General features: G+C 38.2%; 1 protein-coding gene across 3 annotated transcripts in view; it reads right to left on the bottom strand.

Moving 5' to 3' along the window:
• The window catches only part of PDGFD (platelet derived growth factor D), a 229116-nt gene that overhangs the window by 14558 nt on the left and 190266 nt on the right, over positions 1-24292 (bottom strand). For 2 of the 3 annotated variants that reach the window (XM_081282693.1, XM_081282692.1), the window contains exons 4-6: positions 22415-22477; positions 17438-17636; positions 5306-5520 (exon numbers count right to left, since the gene is read on the bottom strand). In XM_081282693.1, coding sequence (XP_081138819.1) covers positions 5306-5520; positions 17438-17636; positions 22415-22477 — 477 coding nt within the window. The remainder of the gene's footprint in view (positions 1-5305; positions 5521-17437; positions 17637-22414; positions 22478-24292) is intronic. The other variant, XM_081282694.1, reaches the window with a different exon arrangement.

Below are 24292 nucleotides of genomic sequence, written 5' to 3'. Positions count from 1 at the left end.
ACAAAGCAATAGTAACAAAAACAGCATGGTACTGGTACCAAAACAGGCAGGTGGACCAATGGTACAGAATAGAGGACACAGAGACTAATCCACAAAGTTACAACTATCTTATATTTGATAAAGGGGCTAAAAGCATGCAATGGAGGAAGGATAGCATCTTCAACAAATGGTGCTGGGAAAATTGAAATTGAATCCCTTTCTCTCGCCATCCACAAAAATTAACTCAAAATGGATCAGGGAGCTAGATATCAAATCAGAGACACTGCGTCTGATAGAAGAAAAAGTTGGCTACGATCTACATATTGTGGGGTCTGGCTCCAAATTCCTTAATAGGACACCCATAGCCCAAGAGTTAATAACAAGAATAAACAAATGGGACTTACTTAAACTAAAAAGTTTTTTCTCAGCAAGAGAAACAATAAAAGAGGTAAATAGAGAGCCTACATCCTGGGAACAAATTTTTACCCCCCACACCTCAGATAGAGCCCTAATATCCAGAATGTACAAAGAACTCAAAAAATTAGACAATAAGATAACAAATAACCCAATCAACAAATGGGCCAAGGACCTGAACAGACACTTCTCAGAGGAGGACATACAATCAATCAACAAGTACATGAAAAAATGCTCACCATCTCTAGCAATCAGAGAAATGCAAATCAAAACCACCCTAAGATACCATCTCACTCCAGTAAGATTGGCAGCCATTATGAAGTCAAACAACAATAAGTGTTGGCGGGGATGTGGGGAAAAGGGTACACTTGTACACTGCTGGTGGGGCTGCAAAATGGTGAGGCCAATTTGGAAAGCAGTATGGAGATTCCTGGGAAAGCTGGGAATGGATCCACCATTTGACCCAGCTATCGCACTTCTCGGACTATTCCCTGGGGACCTTAAAAGAGTGCACTATAGGGATACGGCTGCATCAATGATTATAGCGGCACAATTCACAATAGCTAGACTGTGGAACCAACCTAGATGCCCCTCAATGGATGAATGGATAAAAAAAATGTGGCATCTATACACAATGGAGTATTATGCAGCACTAAGAAATGACAAAATCATAGAATTTGCAGGGAAATGGATGGCATTAGAGCAGATTATGCTAAGCGAAGCTAGCCAAGCCCTAAAAAATAAATGCCAAATGTCTGCTTTGATATAAAGAGAGCAACTAAGAACAGAACAGGAAGGAAGAGCATGAGGAAAAGACTACAGTAAACAAAGACGAATGGGGGGAGAGAAACGGAGAGAGAAGGGAAAGCATACGGAAATGGTAGGAGACCTTCAATGATACATAAAATTATAAGACGTCATGAGGGGCAAGGGGGAGGGAAAAAAAAGGGAGAGAATTGAACAACAGCAGGGGAGGTAGAGAGGGAAGATGGGAGGGGAGGGGAGGGGAGGGGGGATAGTAGGGGATAGGAAAGGTAGCAGAATACAACAGTCACTAATATGACATTATGTAAAAATGTGAATATGTAACAGATGTGATTCTGCAATCTGTATTTGGGGTGAAAATGGGAGTTCAAAACACAATTTGAGTCAAATGTATGAAAGATGATATATCATGAGCTATGTAATGCTTTAAATAATCAATAAAAAATAAAAAAAATAAAATAAAATAAAAGAAAAAGAAAAACCATAGGTATTAATTTAAAAGACCACCGTATTTCTACGGGATATCCTGTTCCTATTCCAAATGTATTATCCAGGGAAGAAGAGAACTGAAATGATAGGATCCTCTTATGTCTACACAATATGTTTTATTGAACCCTCCCTTTCATAAAAATCACTACCCAAAGTACCTTTCAAATCAGCAAAAGCTGTTTTAAAGGCCACTCTCATCTTCCCCTTGTCCTTCTCCTCTGAGGAAGGAGGCTCTGACTTTGCCCTGAAGCAGGACAGAAGGCCTCATGTGAGAAGAGCTCTCCCTATTGCCACAGAAAAGAGTGCTGTTGTCTTTGAAGACAAAGGAAAACGAGGACTCTGAGCAAAGCCCCCCATTTATTCCCACTAGATTGCATTTGTACCCTATCATTTCTCCACGACCATCCACCCTTCAGCATACCCATTCAGGTCTTCATTTCCTTATGAAATTTCCTGCATCCTTGAACACTTATATTAAATAAATTTACATACTTTTCTCTTATCAGTCTGCTTTTTGTTATAGTGTTCTCAGCCATGAGCCCAGAATGAATAGAAGGAAAGATGGTTTCCCATCCTTACTCCTAGACATTCCAGGAGGCATAGAACAACTGTTAGAATGGAGGAAAAGTACTCCACAGGGAGCCCACAAACTTTTGAGAGGAGATAATATTGTACGGTAGTGCACACTGTTCAAACCCCCACAAGAAAAGAAATGTGACCTGGGCCATGATATCAGTTTCATGAAGAGTGTTCTAATTTTGCATATTTTAATTCCTTAATGTTGAGCATTGAAGTATTTGTGGAGAATCACATAGGCTTGCTCTGTGACAAGTTCTCATTATTCCCTTAAGGGTGTCATCTCTCATAGAAACTCATTTCACATCTCATCAGTTGCAACCATGAGCTGGGGAAACTGCATTTTCATTTCTCAGAGGCAAGAATAAAGAAAGAGAACTAATAGAGAAATGGACTAGAATTTTCCCTTAATGAGACGAAGCTCAAGCAAACCCCCATTTCTGGAAATGGAGTAAGCTTTCTGCTGCTTTCTGCAGGGCACTTGATGGTGATAACTGTGACACATTCCAAGGGTATTTTAGGAGTCAAGGGGAAATATGACAGTGTTTGTTCCAGGTATGCAGCTGCTGACTGAGTGATTGATGCTGTTTTGTCTTTTTGCTAGCACTTGGCAGAGTGAATTTATATAGAGCTCTGTGGTCCTGGAAGTGAAGATATTAGGACACATTTTAAAGAGATGCTTTCGAGTGTACTTTCAAAAGGATGCCAACATTGTAGACTCACTCATGACAAAGAGATCAGAGGTTTCCCCCTCTAGATATTAACTGTGAACAGAAACTTATAGGTGACCGTTATTGTGTGCAGTAGAGAAAGGAGCTAAGAGGAGGAGGGTAACAGGGCTCTTCAGACTTCTTCAGAGGTAACTTTCAGGGGGGATGGGGGAGTGGGGGCCTGGTGAGAGTCCTTCTGGTGTATGATTAACTCTGCCATTTCTACAATGAGAAATTTAAAAAAACTAAGCTGAAACTTTTATCTGAGCAGAGAGTCAAGATAAAAATAAAGCACTCCACAAATACATCAAAGCCCTAAACTTGAATGCTTTTCCTCACAGTTATTACTAGGTAGAGATCTTGTCACTTCCTAGATTATTTTAACTCTAACCTGATTGTTGCATTCTGCATTTATCCTCGGGGTATGACTAAATATTACAAAACTAAGGTTTTTAAATGTGAAGGGCAACAGCCAATCTAGAGTTCATGAGTTCAGACAAAAATAAAACACAATGAATACAGACCATGGCATTCTCTAGGTATGAGAACATTTTTGTTTTCCTTTGAAATCAGTGGGGTGGAGTAAGCAATTCTTCTGGCTAAGAAAATATGTCCTATGTGGGTCTGAAATAGTGTTTCCACTGCCTACGGTGGGCCTGGATACTGTGACAGGACCTTCCACATTTCCTAGGCTATAAACATCAGTTATGACATGTCATTTTCATCCAACCCAGAAATTACCTCTTATTAGTATTGTATTATTTTCAGGATAAAAATCAAAGAAACACCAATCAGAATGGCAATTTTCAAGAATACAAGTAACAAAAATGTTGGCAAGGACGTGGGGGAAATGGAACACTCATTCCTATATCTCTGGTGGGACTGCAAATTGATGCAACCACTATGGAAAGCAGTGTGGAGATTCCTCAAAAAACTAGGAATGGAACCACCATTTGACTCAGTTATCTCACTCCTTAGTTTATACCCAAAGGACTTAAAATCAGTGTATTATAGTGACACAGCCACATCAATGTTTATAGCAGCACAATTCACAGTAGCTAAGCTAAGGAATGAACCTAGATGCCCATCAACAGATCAATGAATAAAGAAATAATGGTATATATACACAATGAAATATTACTCAGTCATAAAGAATGACTTTATAACATTTGCCAGTAAATGGATGGATTTGGAGACTAACATGCTAAGTGAAATAAGCCAATCCCCCCAAAACAAAGGTTGAATGTTTTAACTGATATGTGGAAGCTAAACCACAATAAATGAGGGAAGGGAGAGGAAGAAGAGAAGTTCAGTAGATTAGACAAAGGGTTAGGAAAGGAAGAAACAGGAGATAGGAACAGGAAAGACAGTAGAATAAATCTAACATAATTTTTCTATGTATACATATAAAAATACCTAAGTGAATCCCACCATTGTGCTCACCCACAGAATGGGTCCTAATTAGAATAATATTCTGTGCTTGTATAATTTAATCAAAATGGAATATACTTTAAAACTAAGAATTAATAAAAAAAAAAAGAACACAGATTCTGGAACCAGTTGCTGGGGGTTCATATCCTGGCTCTATGATTTGCTGACTATTTTATGCTGGTCAACTTACTGATCCTCATAGGCCTTGGTTTACCCACTCATAAGGAGAACAAAATAGCACCCCTTTACAACATGGTGGACAAGCTCTGAAGCGTACCTTGTAAGTGCTCATAGAGATTTGTTACCAGTATTATTAAAGGTTACTGCTCTCCTTCAATTGCTCTCCTTCTCCTTGTTTATTTTTGTATGATCCAAGAACTAATTCCCAGGCAGGGATAACCAGTATTTAGCATTTCAGAAAAATAAGCATTTTAGAAAAAAGTACTTTCATATTTAAAGAATGAAAAGGTCTCTGATAATTTATATTTTGCCATTGTTGTTACGCTTCCTTTTTGTAAATAATTAAAGTTTGGTCCTTACCATTTTCTTACTGCAACCTAAATTTTCAGTTGTCCTGTATCTTTATTGCATCATCTTTCCTAAAAGGAGTCCAGCTAAGCTGTGAAATTATTGTACCATACATTTGATTATATATTCTAACAAGGCTATTACTGACCACATGGTACATTTTGAAAATTAGAAAACAAAGTCCCTTTTTTCAGAATAGATTAGCCTTTCGCCAGGATACTGGCTTGCAAGACTAGCTGGGGTAGAATTTCAGCTCCTAATCATCCTGGTGGCTGGGTTCCCTCATGTGAGTGAATTACCTGAACAACCACATTCAGCAGCACTGTCTTCCATTTGCCCCAAGGTTACAGAGCTGATGTAGTTAGAAAAGAATTCAATGTAGCATCAGAACAAGAAACTGGCGAGTGACATACCTCATGATACTTTTTCACAGTTTTCCCTGAATTGCACCTGCAGGACTTCGAGTTGGCAGTTCCACAGCCACAATTTCCTCCACAGCGCTGCACGAGGAGGCAACGTGGAAAGAAGACCGCGTTGGTCAACTGCAGCTCCTGTCTTAAATTGACTGAGTAATTCCTGGGAGTGCAACTGTAACGCTTGACATCATCGTTGAGCCTGTCCAGGTCAACTGTGGGCAAATGCACACACTGTGTGAGCAAACACACACTCATAAGCACAAATGATCAGCATGTGTTTTGGGAATAGAGTGGGAAGGTTGTGCAAAAGACAACCCAAACTGAGGGATTAAATCTGTCCTTGGCTTCTCAATTGCAGGGCTCCTCAGGTAGAAGAACTATTTGTCTTTTGATCCTATCTGCCCTTCAAAAATAACTACAAAAACAAAACAATACGAAACCTGCAAAAGTCTGTATCTGGGCTCAAATTTTCTGGTAGCTTTTTGTATGCAAAAAAAAAAAAGAGTTCTGAGGAAAGAAAATGTAATAGTTGGCAATTTAAAATAATTGCCTTTATCTTCAAGAAACACAAATAAATTGCTTCTTGCTTCTAAATAAATCCTGACTCAAAGTCATTACTCAAATACAATTTTAATTATATCAATGACATATTAGGGACAATCACTCCAACATACGTATCTGGCAATGAAGTTTCTACAAGGAAGCATGAGGAGAGAAAAGGTTTTAGTTTTATTTTAACTCCAAAGTTAACCAAAATGTTAAAGGAGATGGTCTTCTGTTGTGGGCATGATGCATGTCTGTGCCCTGTGTCCTCGATGGCAGTCCTCCATGGTGGGAGTGCCTGAGCTCTGCAGGAAAATGACAGACAGCTTTATCACAGTTGTGCCTCCTTTTAGTGGGAAAGTTATTTATTGACTCAGACCTCTGTTTCCTCATCTATAATATGTAAACATTTGAAGGGGTGAATACAGAGTGTGTCTGGTACTCATTTAATACCAGCCTTTTTTCATTCATCTTGAGTTATTTGATTGCCTCTACCCTCATTTTTTTTCCTTTTAAAATATGGCTGACATTTAAAAAAAATCAAATCATTTCTCCCTCTTTCTCTCATTTGGTGATGACTTCATGCAAATGATTATCAAGGACTGTGGTTGATGGGACTACAATGAATTAACAGTGTCATTCGAAACTTTCAAATCTAAGTTATAAATCTTTGCTTGAATTAAATTTGTTGTTGTGTCCCATAAAGTGTATTTTAAGTGGTGTTCTCAAATCTATCCCACCATCCATTGTTTGCCATTCAAATCCTCTGTCTGGTGCGCACATACACAGGTGTCTTCTCACAAGGATGCGGTTGGAAGGAAGCCCTTTTGTCTGCACAGGTTCCACCACCACTTCCCTGCCACAGGAAGAAGACCACATATGCTAGGCAGGTTTCATCATGCTGACCCTGGATCTAGCCCCGGAAAGTACCTTAGTCTTAACCAAAACTGCTTGAGGAGCAGCAAGGAGGTGACTTTGGGGCCAGAGGTCAGAAACCTAGGATGTGGTCAGTAGAATGCATCCAAGGGATTGAAGGACATGAAGGTACATGGTAGGCTGAGTCCATGAACTCCATATAGTCAGCAAATTTCCCTGAGAATAAGAAAGAGACCAACCATATGGCTAGAAGACCCCTTGAATAGGAAATTAAATGGCAGCTGGATTGATGTCCTGCCCCATGTGCTTTTCAAATGTGCAACTGTGCTTCGATTCTCAAGGGCATGGATTTTTCTCCAACTGATATATGCTGAGTCCAGGACACTGTGGGGACTGAATAAATGCTAAATAATCACTGTGCATAATTTATTGCTGTTTTTTTTTCTTTTTTTGTAAAGACATGTCATAAGTTTAGCTATAATCAATCCAGATTTAAATTGAATGAACTCTGTCTTGGGAAAGGAACCATTTTATTGCTGCTAAAGCCCTGGAAATAACTGCAAGCAAAGCAGGAAGGATTACATAAATGGATTAAGAAGTGCAGCAATCATCCATTACAAGTGTCACCTTGAGATAAATACTGTTGCTGGCCTGTGCAATACTGGGCTTGTGGACAGGGCTGGTGCAGAGGGCCAAATCTGTTGGCTGTGATAATGAAAATGTTTGTCTAACAGGGAGGAGTAAAGAGGTGCAATTAGCACGAAGGGATCTTGATGCATGTGAAGGCAGAGAAGGACAAGAGGGAAGAATCAGAACTGAGTTTCTACTTTAGTTCAGTTCCCTGCTGGGTGCCTTACCCATTAATCTACTTTTAATGTGGTCCCCACCCTTTCGAGGTGGGTGCTATTTAACCAAGGTGAATAATAAATGATAAAATTGAAATTAAATCCTTTCTTCCTATTTCTCCATATGCTCTTTCACACCAAGCAGAGCAGAGGTGGGGTCATAGGAAACCCACTGCTTGAAAGAAGAAGACCGCATCACTATGCAAACATCTGGCTTTGCTGTAGGATGTTGAACTGGAATTGGGGCAGTGAGTGGCTACATCCTTGGCTCCAGGAGATCCAAGCCAAATTCTAGCATGCCTCTCCTCTAGGAATTTAGCCAAATCCCAAGGTGCCCTTACCAATAAGGATAAGGCACATGTGCCTTATTCCCCTAAAAATCAAACTCCTCACATTGTAGAATGTAATGCCCAGCGCTGGTTACTGTGTTTCTTACCTGCATGAAGAGATTTACAGTGCTGTCAGTTTTATGCATCAATTCACTGATGTGACTAAGGACTGTGGCCTCCTGTGACTGCTATAGAATTCAGCTGCCCTACTTCTTAGGGGATTGAAACCACCTAGGAACTCAATTTAGAACTAGAACTAAAAGGTGCTTCTGACTGGATGCAAATAACTTCAAAGCATGATTGCAGGCTTTCTGTAGGGGATATTGAGTTTCCAGTCAAAGAAGACTGATTAAGCAGCATGGCACAGCAGGGAGCCAGAGGAGGCTGAGCAGCAATTAAGGCTTCTGGCGCTCCTGTCAGAGGGAGGCTTCTGGTGTGCACATTCTTGGAGGGAGGCAGGGCAAGTGGTACAAATCCAGGAAGAAGGATTGCCCTTTCCATTTCTGCTTCAATCTGTGTGGTTGAACATGGTTGAACATTACAGAGTAGCAAGGATATACCAAATTTAATTGAAAATCCTATTAATTTCACCTATCTTCCTTGTTTCACCCAGGTATAAAGAATGTCTTAATACCTCTGTTGCTCTTCTCTTGAATTTGAGTCTTGCTTTTTCATGGATCCTCAAAATAAGTTTTGTTTTGGATATTTTTGGGGGGCGGGGGAGCTGTGTATCAGCAATCTTCCAGAAAGACTAAGAAGGTTCCACTGTCTCCAAAGTCTTCTTCTAGATATGCTCTTCTAGGATGGACACTGCACAGTGCACTAAGGAGCACCCTTCCTTCTGCAGCCATGGCCTCAAGGTGCTTCCCAGTCACAGGGATTCTTTGGGTTGCAGTAAGAATTCCGAGCTAGGAGCACTGTGTGGAGATGTGAAAGCACACCCTTGATCAGTTTCTAATAGATGAGGGTTTAGGAGTGGAAGAAGGGAGAGTCAGCCTGGTCTTTTTGATGCTGGCCATTAGATAGCTAGTGCAGGATCCCTGAAAAGCTCTTCACATATGAATGTGTGAAATCCACAGAAATGCTATGAACTGTATACCATCATCACTCTTAAAGTTGAGGAACTTAAACCTTTGGAAAATTAAGAAAAAAATTTGTGCACATCTTCTCTCTGTAAGGTTCCCAAGTGGACTTCACCATCTTTTACCCCTCCTCTCCAAGTGGTTGGCCCCCACCAGAAGGTCCAAATGCAACTCATTTAAGCTCATTTTTTCTAAAATCACGTGGTTTCAACATTTAGGAGCAGGTTACTGCCAAAGGGAAAATGACATCATTGTTGTGCCAGATTTCTTTGTAAACAATAGGTATTCTTTACAAATGAATCCAACAAACCATTTTTTTAAAATTTAATTTTTATAGTCATCAAGAAAGGAAGAAACTATTCGAACTATCTTTTAAGGACCCTGTACAGTATCATCTTGTATGTTGAATGGCTCTTTTCTCTAACCTAATTTGGAGTGGGGTGTAGTGGAAAGGTGTTAGGCTAAGGTTGAAAAACTAAGATTCTAGAATCAGCTCTACCAAGGAGCAACCGTGATGCACAAAGATGAGGGCACCAAGACCATTGGGATCTACAAGCAGTGCACAGAGGGGTAGAGCCTGGTGCCCAAAAGGCTGGCTCTCAGATACCTAGCTCAAGGTTCTAAGGAACATGACCTTCACCAAATGGGAACTAGCACCACAATATGTTATGCAAAGTGCAAAACACTTCACTTTGATGTCACAACACTAGATTTATGAAGCTTGGTGTGGGGGTGGGAGGTGAGAGGAATATATGAATAATTGTACTTTTATGACACACAAGCAGGGGCTCTCCACCTTTTTCAAGGTTCATAAATTCCCCAGGAGGAGTCTGTTCATCTTTATGGATTTTACAATCTCACTGTGATTTTCAGATTCCCTCGTCTATAAATCAGACATAATTGTGAAAATTGTTTTCACATTTCGACCTCAATTTGGTAGAGCAAATAAATCTGGAAAGAATAGTTTATACTTTCTAATGAAGGAACATCAGGATATTTTAAATTTAAAATCATAAAATACAATAAATTTCATAAATATTTCACAAATATCTTCAATATTACTATTCCCATTTTACAGCCTAAAGTCAATGGTCGTATAGTAAACATTCAATAAATATGTACTAGAAAATGCGTGGATGACTAAATGAATATCTGAAGACATTAAGCATGAAGTTGAAACCATCTTTTTCTTAATATATGTACCTTTATTTTATTTATTTATATGTGGTGCTGAGGATCGAACACGGTGCTTCAAAATGCTAGGTGAGCCCTCTACTGCTGAGCTGCAACCCCAGCCCAGTTGACACCATCTTGTAGAGATTTGGGGAACCCTAGGAACTCATGAACTGGAGAGATGTATGTAACACATCTATGAAATGAAAAATGAGGAAAAAAGTTAGAAGATGATAAAGAGTCAAGGAAGTCTGTAGATCCCTTTTTCTCTCCTTAAAGACTGTGAATATCTAAGTTTTAGACACCATGGAGTTCCACACAACATGGGCTTTGCAGCTAATCAGGCCAGGTTCATGCAATGGCTCTCTACTCCCAAGATGCCACAGAACCTTTCTGAATTTATTTCTTTTACTACATAAAATGAGAATGATAGTACTTTCCTGTCAAGAAATTTAAGCACAGGTCCAAATCCTAGCTCTCAGGAGGTACCCAATGTTATTGTTACAGTGAGTAAAACAGATGAAGTCAGATTAAGAACAGAATCATCACCTATTTTGCAGTTGGTGATGATCAAGGGAAGGAAGGTCATGGCCACCTTGATTTACATCACAAGGTGATGATATGTGTGTTCATGTAAATTTCATGGAACTTAACACTGTTCTTTGCATGTAAAGATACTTGAGCCAGATTTCTCAACCCCAGCAGTTCTTGCATGTGTGTGCACTGTAGGACCAGGGCAGTGTCCTTTACTCCAGTGGGTCACAGAGCAAAAGGATTTTATACTGGTATCCCCAGGCTTCACAGAAAACCTGGTTACAGAAAACACAAGGCACACACATTCACTTTTAATAAGAACCGCTGTTCTCCCACACACTAAAAGTGACCTACGTCTTCCCTCTGCCAAGTGATATTTCCCATCAATCTATATGTGGACATAGATGTGCCTAGATGGGAAGGAGAACTCTGATGAAATGTTGGGTTAGGATAGCCCCAAAGATGGACAACAACCTCATCAAGGAGAAAAGAGAGGAGACACTCAGAATAGAAGGGAAATGTCCTTATACCTTTGGTGAGATTTTCTTCAAATATTGTGAGAGTGTGCCTTCCTAGGCACATGCAACATCATAAGAACAAGAGGGTTTTATTAATGTTTACTTGGACACTGAGTGAGTGGGGAATCTAGATACTTAAAAATCATATGGGTCATAAATACTGGCTAAAGTATAAGGGGAAAAACTGATGCCAGAAAGTTTCTGTATAAATAATATCCCAGAAAAGTTTAGTGCTTGGCAATAATTTTGTAAACTTTTAATGAGTGTACTGATTATGCAGATACTTTAAAATGTCAAAATTTGGATACAATGTATGAGGTTCCCCAGATTACTGATGATTATTTTAGAGCCTTAAACAGAAGAGAGCAGAGGAGTTCAGAGAAATATCTTGGTTCTCTGCAGAGCTTTGCAAGCAAATAATAATAATAGTAGCTGTCATTTATCAAGGTCCCATTAAGTGTGAGATATTCTGTTATTATCTACTTCTAACACAATTTTGTAAAGTGTTGATGATTATAGCCATTTTTAAAAATGCAGAAAACAAAGGAGGTCTGTGACTTCTACAAAGCTTCTATTTTAGGATTTGCGTTAGAATTTTATTACAAGTTTGCTTGACTTTCAGGTCCATGATCTTTGCACCACAACATTCTTCTTTTTTTTTTTTTTGCTCTATTTATGTAAACAATTCTAATAATCCTAAAACTTGATGCATAACACATGGGTTCAAGAAACCCCATGAAACTAACCCTATTTCAATAATAAAAATTAGAAATATAAATCCACTGTGGTTTGGTGTCCCCAATACCTCTGCCTGTTTAATTTAAAGAGAGGCAGCTACAGAGTGCTGGCTGATTTAGCCAGTTCATAACTGGTATCAGTCAAGGGCTTTTTGAAAGTTTTCACGCATGTATCAAATAAGAAGAGAAAGTTATAAGCACTTAATTTCTTTCTTTTTTCCCCCAATATCTTTTTATTTGTAGGTGGACACAATGCCTTTATTTTTATTTATTTATTTCTATGTGGTGCTGAGGATCGAACTCAGTAAGGCTACCTGCACTAGGTGAGCACTCTACCACTGATCCACAACTCCAGCCCCAAGCACCCAATTTCTAAAACATATATATGCCTTAATATATTTTGAAATGATTTTCTATATTCTAAATCATTTTGAAAAAGCAAAATTGTATTCATGTGGTAATCATGCAATGGCAAGAAAAAGAAACAACAGTACATGATTTTCTTTCTTCTTTTTTTTTTAAGTATTCTGACCTAAAAGAATTCAGAAGCAATTTAAATCATATCTTGATATGAAACATATTTATGTCACTTATTCCTCAGCTTCTTATGTCAGTTATTGTTATTTACTTATAAATAATTTGCAAATTAGAGTCAAATGTTTTAGATCTTAGACCAAACTGTCATATGAAAAATAGCAGAATTGGTATTAGATCCTCAGAAATGGGTTAGTAACTGGAAACATCTAACCATTTAGAGTGCAAAATTCATACATCTCAAACCTCATTCATTGTTATTAATTGAATATCTAGAAGTCTACTACACTTAATATTAAAATATTGTCTTTTTTAAAAGAGTGGTGTACATCAATTTTAGCACTGTACCTAAAAATGAAAATTATTTGAGAAATAATGCATGTCACTAATAACGATTTGGTTCATATTTTAATCACTACCTCTAAACTTGCTCCCCCCTTGCCATTGTGTGTTGGATTTTCAATGGCAAACACACTTTCCATTCTAGAAAGCCAAGTTCTGGAATAAGCAAAGGAATAGGTTTCACACTGTTATCTACATAAATCACCTCCCAGTTACTGTCCACTCTAGTAAAGCTCAGGGTTGATTACTTCTTAATTTAGAAACATTGAAATTTTTGCAATGAGCTTGATGAAATATACACCTCCCCCAAGTTCATAGGTAGAGCTTCTAAGTGAATCATAGTTTAGCTTCAGTTCGAACTACAGGGCTCATGCCATGGCTTAGGTGGTAATTATGCAGCTTCTAGAAAGAACATCCATATAATTTTACCTAATTTTGTGCAAATTTGCTATACTCATTAGCATACCCATTAGAAAAAGTAAATGAAACTTGAACTTCAAAAAGGATTTTTTTTAAACTTTTGAGCATCTTTGATGTTAAAGCAGTAGGTTGAAATTATTGGCAAAAATTGGGTTTTGCAACTCAGTTATCTAGAGATTGCAATTACATTTGCTACCCTTCCCTCCATTACCCCCTAGGAAACTGAAAGCTGGATATATTAACTTGTTATATTATCTTAAGTCCAGAAGGTTTTATAGTCAAGTTTAAGCTTATCTGTTACTTGAGAATTTTATAAAGTAGACCTTATGCATCAAATTTCTAGCTTAACATTGTTTTCTCTCTCCTCCCCAAACTCTCCTCTTGCTTCTCATTTTCAACTCTCAAAGAGAACTAAAACCTATCTTTAATGCTCTCTTCTATCAAGGGAAAAGCCAGAAGCAAAATACAAAATTTAATTTCAAAACATTAACTCTTTCTGGTTCATTGTGCAAGTTCTTTACCCAATGTGACCTTATTTCATGGTGTGTTTTATATATTCACATTCAAGTGTCTTAGAATCCTGCTCTTTAGAATTATGAAAAAAAAATGACAGTTTTGATCTGTCTGGGCAAATCAAAATAAAAAATGCTCACCAGATTAATAAATGACAAGCGTGTTTCTGCACGACATCATTAAGCCGTGATATTGACAGTAGGGAAGGTTTGGAGACATCTGATGGGTTCCCATTATTCATAGCTGTTTTTCTGTTTCACTTTATTCACTGTTCCCTTCTTCAAATATTAGGACACAAGCCATAAAGTTTGTATTTTTAAGTTCTAAAAGCAGAAAAGACCAGCTGAAATATTAAACCTGGCTTCGCTTTTGTGACATACACAGGTGGTTCATCATTAGAAGAATGATAAACAAATCAGCACATTTATACAAATGCAGAAACTTGGCAGGGTTAAATGAAATGGTACAAATCTGCCTTCAGGGCATTTTAAACAAATGATTAAGAAGTGAAACCTAAGCCAACTGGGGAAAGAGATGATATTTACTCTATCACAAACATCAAGTCAAATGTCACCTTGAATGTTCTTACAAGGTTATTTCAATAACCAAAGGCATTCTTAATGAAACTACACTCCTTGGCCTATGGGGTTGGATTCCTGTAAACTTTAGAAATACAATGGGTTAATGGTAGAGTTCAGTGGTGGAGCACTAGTTTGGCCTGAACAAGGTCCTGGTTTGATACCTACTGTCTCTTGTCTCTGTCTCTCTGTCTCTCTCTCTCTCACACACACACACAATATATATATATATATATATATATATATATATATATATATATATATTTGTATATTATATATATGTATATATATGTATATACACACATACATACACACACATACATTTTATATATATATATATATATATATATATGTGTGTGTGTGTGTGTGTGTGTGTATATATTTATATATATATAAATTTAAGCTATTAATTTCTAAAATACCGAGTCTCTTAATACTGGATGCCTCAACATATTTATAAATAGAATTAATATTCCTGCCCCAACTCCCAGAGAGTGTGAGTTCTTGTGCCTGAGGTGAGCAGGCATCTGTATCTCTTTAGTGTTCATTATATGGTTGAAGTATTCAGTCAGAGTAAAGACCCATAGGAGGTCCTGGGATCACATATTCCCTTAGAGAAAATGCAAAGGTAGAATAACAATGCAGCAGTAGGATATACAGGGTGGTGTGTCCCAAGAGCTCCTAACTCTCTGGGAAGGGTAGAGGAGCATCAGAAAGACAGGAGAGATAAGGAGAGTTTCCTCAAGAAAATGCAGTGGTTAAGATGCTTGAAGAAAGAGTTGGATCTCATTATTGTTGAATAACCATTTTTTTTTTTTTTTGGATACTGGAGATTGAACCTAGAGGTGCTTAACCATTGAGCCACATCCTCAGCCCTTTAAAATTTTTTTTTTTTTTTTGTAGTTGTATGTGGGAGACCAACCTTACACGTGACTGGGTCACACTCCCCGGCTGGGTGCTGAGGCGTTCAGTCACAGAAATGTGGTCAGTGTCTTGTGCATGGGTGTGTCTTGCTACAGCCCCATGGGTGGAGCTATGCTCACCTGTTCCTTTGTAATATAACCCCTTGCCCTGTTTAGGATAGAATCTTCCATGGAAGTGACTTGTGTGCGTCCCCTTCTTTTACTGTGCCCTTGGGTGTGGCCTACCCAGGTGTCAGTCAACTTGCTGACAGTGGACATCATGAAGATACTCAGCCCCCTGAAACCTGACCCCTTGCCTCATTTGAATAGCTTCCCTCAATCAAAGGGGTCAGCGCATGCTCTCCCTCTCTCTCTCTTTCTGTGGACCCTTAAGGTCAGAGGAGCCGTCACAGCGACCCCAAAGAAAAAGGTATTTGTGTGTCTTTGTGGTTATTTCGTGCAGCCCAGTTAGCCCAGTTTAACTGGAGTGACCCCTGAGCCTTTTAGTTGCAAAACCCGGCAGTTGTATATGGACAGAATGCTTTTATTTTATTTTTTATTTTTATGTGGCGCTAAGGCTTAACCCTAGTGCCTTACATGTGCTAGGCAAATGCTGTTCCACTGAGCTACAGCCTCAGCTCCTCTCAGCCTTTTTGCATTTTATTTAGAGATGGGGGTCTCACTGAGTTGCTTAAGGCCTTGGTAAGATGTTGAGGCTGGCTTTGAACTCTCAAATCCTCCTGCCTCAGCCTCCTGAGCCACTGAGATTACAGGCATGTGCCACCGTGCATGGCTGTCCAATAACATTTTAAATATTTTTCCTGGGGTTTTCAAAACACGAGAATATTTTCCTTTCTTCAAGTTGACCTAGTAGAGGCCCCAATACACCACGCCTTACAGAGAAGCAATTTTTGCTTTGAATTGAATCCAATCTGAGCTCTGAGGAGGTTCATTTTGAGGGTCACAGTGATCTGCACCTGGCATATCTCCATAACACCAGGGCCCCTGTGTCTCTTTTGTCCCCTTTAACTGTGGATTTTAAGTATAAAGGATTTATGACCTAAGTTATGAACAGAAAGCCCTGGCAGGAGTTTACTGGTCATATTGGCTCAAATGTTCTTATTGGTTATGTTAAAGCAACCCAGGTTCAGTTCTTAAAAGTACCCTTGATATTACAAAGTATGGGAAATAAGCCATATCTTAGCTAAACATCTTCACATCTAATGATGCAAGCCAGCCTTGTGAGACTCGCTAGTTTAAATTTTAATAACAAATCTTATCAAATAAAGCAAAGATAGAACAGACTAGAAATTAGAGTTTTATTCAGCCAGAGGTCATTAATGTCTTTTCTATATTAATTTGAGTAATACATTCAAATAAACATTCTTTTCCTAAGATCATATCACTTAGACATTTATTTTTAGAGTTCTAGTATTATTGTTTTTACTCATGATGTTTTCTCTGTCTGAATGTTCCTCTCTCTTTTCTCTTCATTCTATTTTGCTGAAACTTCCCATTGAACATATGCTCCTCCAAACTATCCCATGCCTTCTTTTCCTTTCACTTGGGACATTTACCTTTCATGTATGTGAACTACCTTGGTACTAAGTACATAGCAGATCTTGACTAAAAATAAATAAATAAATAAATAAAAACGTATGGACTGGACCCCACATATATCACATGCATAAAGTTAAAAATCTTCCAACTGAGTTTTGGCCAGGGTTTTAACAGGTTACTCCCCTGCCAATGACGACAGTTCTGGATAATGCCAACCCTCATCTCTGACAGAAGGGCACAGTACGTTATTGCAGAAGCACAGCCAAGTAGGGAAGAGACCAGGATGCTCACTTTAACTAGCCATGCAACCTTGACAAGTTATTTGCTTCCCCTGACTCTGGTTGCCTCAATTGTAAAATCAGGGCTAGTAATGCCTTATTTATCAAGAAGCAAGAAGCCTAAATGTTTTTCATAAGGACTCCAAACTATTACAGATCTTTGAATCAAACCAGTTTTAGTCATATACAAATACAATTTGAGCATAATACAGAACTTCATTTGAAAATGCTGTGAAACATATGTGTGATAATGGATTGACTGCAATCATGTGTTTAAAATGAATTAAATGTCACATCACTAATTCTCACTTATTGTTAACACTTCTATCCCCCTTAGAAAGAACCCCCAAGCCTCTGTTTCTTACCTTTTGATTTCCGTTCATGGTATGACCTGCCTCGATAATGAGGAGTGTCCAAATACAAATTCTCAAGATCGTCTTGCCATGACTCTGGATTAAAGTGCTTGAGCAGATCTTCCACAGTATCAAATTCTGCAACTTTTTTGTCCAAAGCCTCCACAGTGAGAGCAGAGTCCGTTACAGATGAAGAGCGATAGGATATCCCCTAAGAGTGACACACAGTTCAGTGTACGCAGAAAAAGTCCAATAATGTGAAATTCAACACTTATACAGCTATATGGAAGGAACATATACAGGCTCATGGTTATAATACATCATTTGTATAAATAACATGCAAAAGCAATCTGGCACCATCTTGCCTACTCTAAAATAAGAGCAATGAATTGGTAAAAGACAGTCATTCAATTTTTGGAAATCAGAGCTAAGCTGATCAGAGAACTTCCAGTTCATTTGAACTGTAATCACTTACAAAGATATAGGCTGTGTGAAAATATAAAAGTTAAGTCATCAAACTTCTTGGTTCAAGGTCCCTAGTCATCCATATATCAACTAATAATGGTGAGAATTATAATTCTGAACTCCACCCAAGCAAGTTTTCTTAATTCATTCTATTCTCCCACACTTTGCCTCTGCCCCAGGTCACTAGCCTTACAGATATTGTGTGAGCATTGTTTCACTAGACTCTAGGGACATTTTGATAAAATTTTTCACTTTAACCAATTTATTTACTGTCAACAGGATAATTAGCCATGCAACTCTCTTGACTGACAAGTGCAAGATTCACAGGGGAAACTTATTAAAAGGGGAAAAAAAAGTGCTGTGGCTTGCTAGTGATCCCAGTTGTCATTAAAAAATTCCTGAATATTCTTTAAATGAGGAATATAGCACCACTGGAAAACTGGAAAGGATTATGTATTTTGCCCTGGAAATAAAACATCCCCACATAAGGTTTCCAAGCACTTACTTCACTAACCCTTGTACAATCTGGAGGTAAATGAGCCATGATTCAAACATCCCTGTAAAAATTCATGACCCATTAACAGGGAAATAGAGAGCACATAGCCTCAAATGTTTTCTAAATGTCTTTAAAGAAACTGCCAAACAAATAAGATCCCCCAAAGGCAAATAGCTCTTATCACTAAGGGAGAATGGAAATTAATGAAAACTTGCTTTCCTGAAACTTAACTGCAGTGTCCTATCAAGAAATAATATGCACTATAGAGTCTCAGACAGCCAACCTCTCAAATTATATTCTCACTCTCAGGCCATGTTTCCTTTCTTTAACCACTCAAGGTCCAAAGGCTGGTAAGTGATTTGATGAACCTGAAAGCATTTAACTACCATGAGTATAACAACAAAAGTAGTTTTTAAAGATGTCCTGCAGGTAAAAGGAAGTGGGGGCAGGAGCTGGGGAGTAGGGTAGAAGGCATGAGATGGTTTGGTGACTGTGTTGGCCAGATTGGGATAGTTTCCATGGTGGTGGTTGTTTTTTACCTCGAGAAAAACATATATCTGACTTTCAGTAAGCCCTGTCACAGTAACTAGACATTCTAATCCTAGACCAAACTTTTTCTTCCATGCTACTTTCATTACTGTATTTTATTTATATATATTTCATTACTTTATTCTATATATATTCATTTCTATATTCTGCCCAGGCATGTTCAGATAATCACTTATCTTTGTCATATGTCACTGAAGAGTTTAGAGATTTGTTAATAGTTCTACCCATGATAAAGACATCTTCTATAGTCATCTTGTGGATATGACTCTCATCTGGGTGCCGCCATATTTGTTCCTTCTGTTCTTGATAGGTGGTTCTGTTCTTAACTCCTTAATCTAGCTGTGTGTGTGTGTGTGTGTGTGTGTGTGTGTGTGTGTGTGTGTGTGTGTGTGGTGTGTGTGGGGAGGGGTTAGCCTTGACAGAAGCACCTAATTTCTGTCTTTCCAACTCTCTTGATACTACATGCTAAGGGTAGATAACACTTATAATGCCGAGTCCCCATCCAACTCATGTTGTTCTAGATAATTTAGTCTATTTGATTCATACTTAACAGATGATTTATAAATAGCCTTGTATCAAAAAATTAAAGTGTAGGAGTTCAAAACTCAAAATGAGCTGACCAAAATTAGGAGCATGATAACACACAAAAGCTTTGAAATTAAAATGCTTTCCTCTGTTTTGAAATAAAAGTTGGGATATAAATCAAGTCATTCCCACAAAAGTGAAAGCTTGTTGTAACAGCTCTGGGGAAAACAGCTGCAAGGAGTATTCTGGGACAGCCCTTAAGAGTGCCTGGAGTATAGTGTGCACCTAGATATTGAAGAGAAAACTCTGAAGTTACTCTCAGTCCCGAGGGGGAGAAGGAAGTCTAATCTCTTCTAATATTACCTGAACAGCAAATCCAAACCATAGGTAAAATACAAATTTGTCCTTATAGATGAGCTGTTTTCAAGTTTTAACTTGGGGTAGTTGATGGACACAGTGATGATAGTTAAAAAAATATTTATGAGTCATTAGGGGAGCTAATTAACACACAAGAATATTTGTTTCTGAAGTAAATATTTAAAAACTGTTTTTGAGATAAAGAGCCAATTGGGTGTGCCTCCTTCAGCTGCACTATACATTTAATTTCATTCAGTGTTTGTTATATATTAAAAAAAAATCCTTTCTAAAGTTAATCAAATTCCTTTAAAATTATAACAATTTGTGAAGAATACTCTGTAAACTCTTTTAAACAAAAAAGTTGGTTTATATAAAACTTAATGAGAGGTCTAATAACCCTTGATCCTACTCCAGAAGGTTCTTGAAAATTAGGTTATTAAAAAAACCAAAAAAGCTATCTCTTTTTTGATCTTCCAACAGGGCCAAGCAACACCCTTATAGTTAAAGCCAAAAATTTCCACTGGATAGGGGCTCAGGGATAAACTTTCTCAGATATTCAAACAGAGGAGCAACCCCTCTTTCTGAGTACCTGTACTACAGTTTGGATCTTGAATGTTCCTATTATGGTTTAGATATTAGATGTCCCCCAAAAGCTCACATGTGAGACAATGCAAGAATGTCTGTAGGTGAAATGATTGGGTTATAAGAACCTTAACCTAATCAGTGCATTAATCTGCAGATAAGGATTAAATGAGTGAAAACTGTAGGTGAGTAGGGTATGACTGGGGGAGGTAGGTCACTGGGGACATGTACTTAGGGTTCATATTTTATTCATGGTGAGGGAAACACTCTGCTTCCTGCTGGCCATGTTCTGAGACACTTTCCTCTACCACACTCTTTCTCCTTGATATTCTTCTTTACCTCACGCCCCAAGGATTGGAGTCAGCTCTCTATGGTGAGACCTCTGAAACCATGAGCCCCCAAATAAACTTTTCCTCCTTTAAAATTATTCTCGTCAGGTATTTTGGTCAGCAGTGAAAAAGCTGGACTAGAATAGTTCCCCATATGTTAAAGGTGACCCCCAAGGGTGGTGCTGCTGGGAAATGGTGGAGTCTTTAGGAATTGAGGTCCTTAGATTGTTGGAGATCTGCCCCTGAAGGGGACTGTGAGAATCCAACTCCTCCTCTTCCCTTCTTTTGCTTCCTGGCTGTGAGGTGAGTGATTTTACTCTGTTACGAGCTCCACCATGATGTGCTGCCTTGCTCCAGGCTCAAAGCAGTAGAGACAAATGATCAAAGACTAGGACCTCCAAAACTGAGAGCCAGGCATTTTATTACAGTGCTGAGAAAAACGACTACCACAACCTGGATTATCCTTAATTAATTAAAGCTCCTTTAAAGTGTAATCCTGCATGTGGTGGAGGAATAATTGGACAACTCTGAGCTATTATACATAAAATGCTTGAGAAATTGGAGGATCCCTTGATACTCGACTTCATTGTAAAAGCTGATGCTGGCATTTACCTTGAGTTATTAGCCTCAGGCTGCCACTGCCCAGCCCTTCTGCTTAGCTTTATTTTATTCTGATTTTCACCCATCTGACAATGATCACATACTCTGAACTAGGTTCAGATCATACATTCTGGAATATTCAAAGCAAACTAATAAAACATTCAGACCACCATCTGAGACCTCACTGATCTCTTGATCAGATGATGTTCTATCTAGTTTAGCAGCCACACGGGGTGAACTAGAGTCACAGAATCCATAGCTGAAGAAATCCTGCCAAATGAGTGAATTTAAGAAAATCCTCAAAAGAGAGTATATCAGTGTTGAAAAACAAATCAAGCCTGATTTGGCCACATGGACCCACTTTAGAACCAAGGACATCCTTTCTCCTTGTTCCTGACCTCTGTATGAACAACTGCATTTATTACATTGTGTTTTGTTGGTACATAGGTACTACATGTAAGATTGGTGAAAGCAAGTTCTGCTTTTTCTGTGCAGAGTAGATAAGGATACAGAAAACTGAGAAATGACTAAATTTGGAGGAAAAAAAAGGGGTGTGAACCATTTTACAGCCTCAGGGTGAGTTATGTTTTATATCCAAGTCAAATAGAATACTGTATGCAGCTGATTTGTGAAACTACTCACCTGCTTACAGTTATCTTACTGTAAACACTGGGATTTTTCAAGGCTGAAATGACCCTTGAAGTGCAAAGGTTAATAGCTTCTCCTAAAATATTCAGAAAGCCATTTCAAAATTACCAACTTGAACTGGGGCCACAAATCACTTGGAGAAGTCTGAACAGTCATTTTGTTGAAATGCTATTCTTTGAAATGGACAAATAGTTAAGTCATTGTCTATTCCAAGTTCCTACAATGGTATATTGGCAATTCCTGAAAGTCTTTGTAAAAGGCCCAAAGCGGTGTCTGACAGAAATCATTCTAACCTGATCAAAATGGAAGAACATACCCTGCCTGAGATACGATGTAGGGTCAAGCAACAGGTCCTTAATGCAGCTGGAGTCCTTCTGGACTTGACTTTAGCTGTTGCACCAGTTTCTTTCACTGGCAATGGATTAATAAATTACTTACCGAGTTCGAACTTGTGACCGATTCCCAGTTGGTGTCTGAGGCTTCTGCAGGTTGGAAATCTTTCTAGAAGGCAAAGGAACATTCATGTGCATCAGTCAATCCTCTGTATAACTCATTATGTGGAGGGTTTCAACAACTTAGCATTCTGAATCTTCTTCCAAATAAGTGACAGCAGAAAAAGAACTACCTTCTTAGTGAACAGGTCACAATTTTTCATCTGCTCACAAGAACCCTCCTCATTCAAGACATGAACAACTGTATCAACATTCTCTTGTAAGTATTAGTGAAAAAGAAAATGGGGCACATGAAAGCTCATATTTCAACTGGACCATCCACTGGTATGTGACCTCAGGTGACTTCCTTAACCTCTCTATCCTCCCCTTCTTCCTTTACAAAGGGTTGGTATGAAATGCTTAAACTTCAGGATTTTTTTTGAGAATTGAATGTATTAATTATGCAATTATAGCTGGCACCTAATAAAGTGCTTAATAAAGAGTAAGAATAATAATTATCATTATGGATGCTTGCTTGGTTTAAACTAGATTCTGCACCATGTTTAATCCTGCCAGCTGAGGTAATCCACAATATTGCTGATATTTTCAAAGATAAACTAACTTCCATAAGCTATTCCTGACCCTTATAACCAAAGTAAGGAAGAAAGGAAGGGGAAAAAATGACCATAGGAGTGACCAAGTTCTACCTACTGAAGGAAAGATGATCAAGAACAGTTCTAAGAAGGTTGTCTCAGACAAGTCTGAATAAATTCAAGACAGCAATGGATCTCTAAGTCAGAAATTTCTCCCCAAAGGCAATCTTGTCTCCCATTTGTATGTAACTTTCATGAGAATTATTCAAGCACCAGTAAATTAAAAAAATATATATATATATGAGAAGAACTGAATCTACCACCAGTCTGACCAGGGAGTTGGAAGAATTCAGAGATGACGCTGAGAAATACTCAGCCACTCAAATATGACAGCTTATTTATCTAAGTATACTTACTATATGAGAGCAAAGTACCAGGTCTAAATTTCATTAACATTTTGAGAAGTTGGAAGTGCATTTGTTAATTTCTCATGATGAGACTGGTTTATATATAAATGTCTATGTCATAGAAAATTTTAGATGTTTACCAACAGAGAACTGAGTCAAATATGGGGTTTGAGGAATGAATATACATTGAAAACTGACTAGATACTAGATATCATTATAAATATTCTCAACCTCAGGGAAATATGTCTCTGCACTTTGAAAAAACATAATATATATTAAATAAACACTAAATCCTCATAGTGGAAGGATGTATATAAACAACAAAGGTTAGCATTGATGAGTTTTCATAATCAGGTGAGACTGAGAAGGAGAGCAAGCAGTCAATGGCTTTTCTATGTCTTGACAAGACTATATGAAGTGAGGATATATGCCAGGTAAATTAATTCATTATCCATTATTATAACAAAATATCTGAGGTATTTTATAAAGAAACAAGGCTGATTTAATTCACAGCTTTGGATGCTAAAAGTCCAAGATTGGATAACTCCTTCTATCTGGCCTCCTGTGAAGGTCAAATAGCATATGGCATCACAATGGAAACGTGTGTGTGAGAGAAATCACATGGCAAGACAGAAGACAGAGAAACTGAAGTCCCAAGAGAAATACATTATTCCCCCAGTGACATGATGACCTCATAGTAGGCCCCAACTTTTAAAGGTCTTAAAACCTCTGAATACCACCACATTGAAGACCAAGTTTCCAACACTTGAGCCCTGGGGGGTCATATTCAAAACATGTTCAAGCCATAATTCCACCAGTTGAGATAATGACATAAGCAATTCTTAAATCATATAATTTTCATTTTCACTGGTTCATTTAATATTT

The sequence above is a fragment of the Spermophilus citellus genome (genome assembly GCF_964194105.1).
Source record: "Spermophilus citellus genome assembly, chromosome: 2".
Taxonomy (NCBI): Eukaryota; Metazoa; Chordata; class Mammalia; order Rodentia; family Sciuridae; genus Spermophilus; species Spermophilus citellus.
Note: the sequence above shows the minus strand (reverse complement) of the source record. Positions and strands in the feature narration are given on the sequence as shown.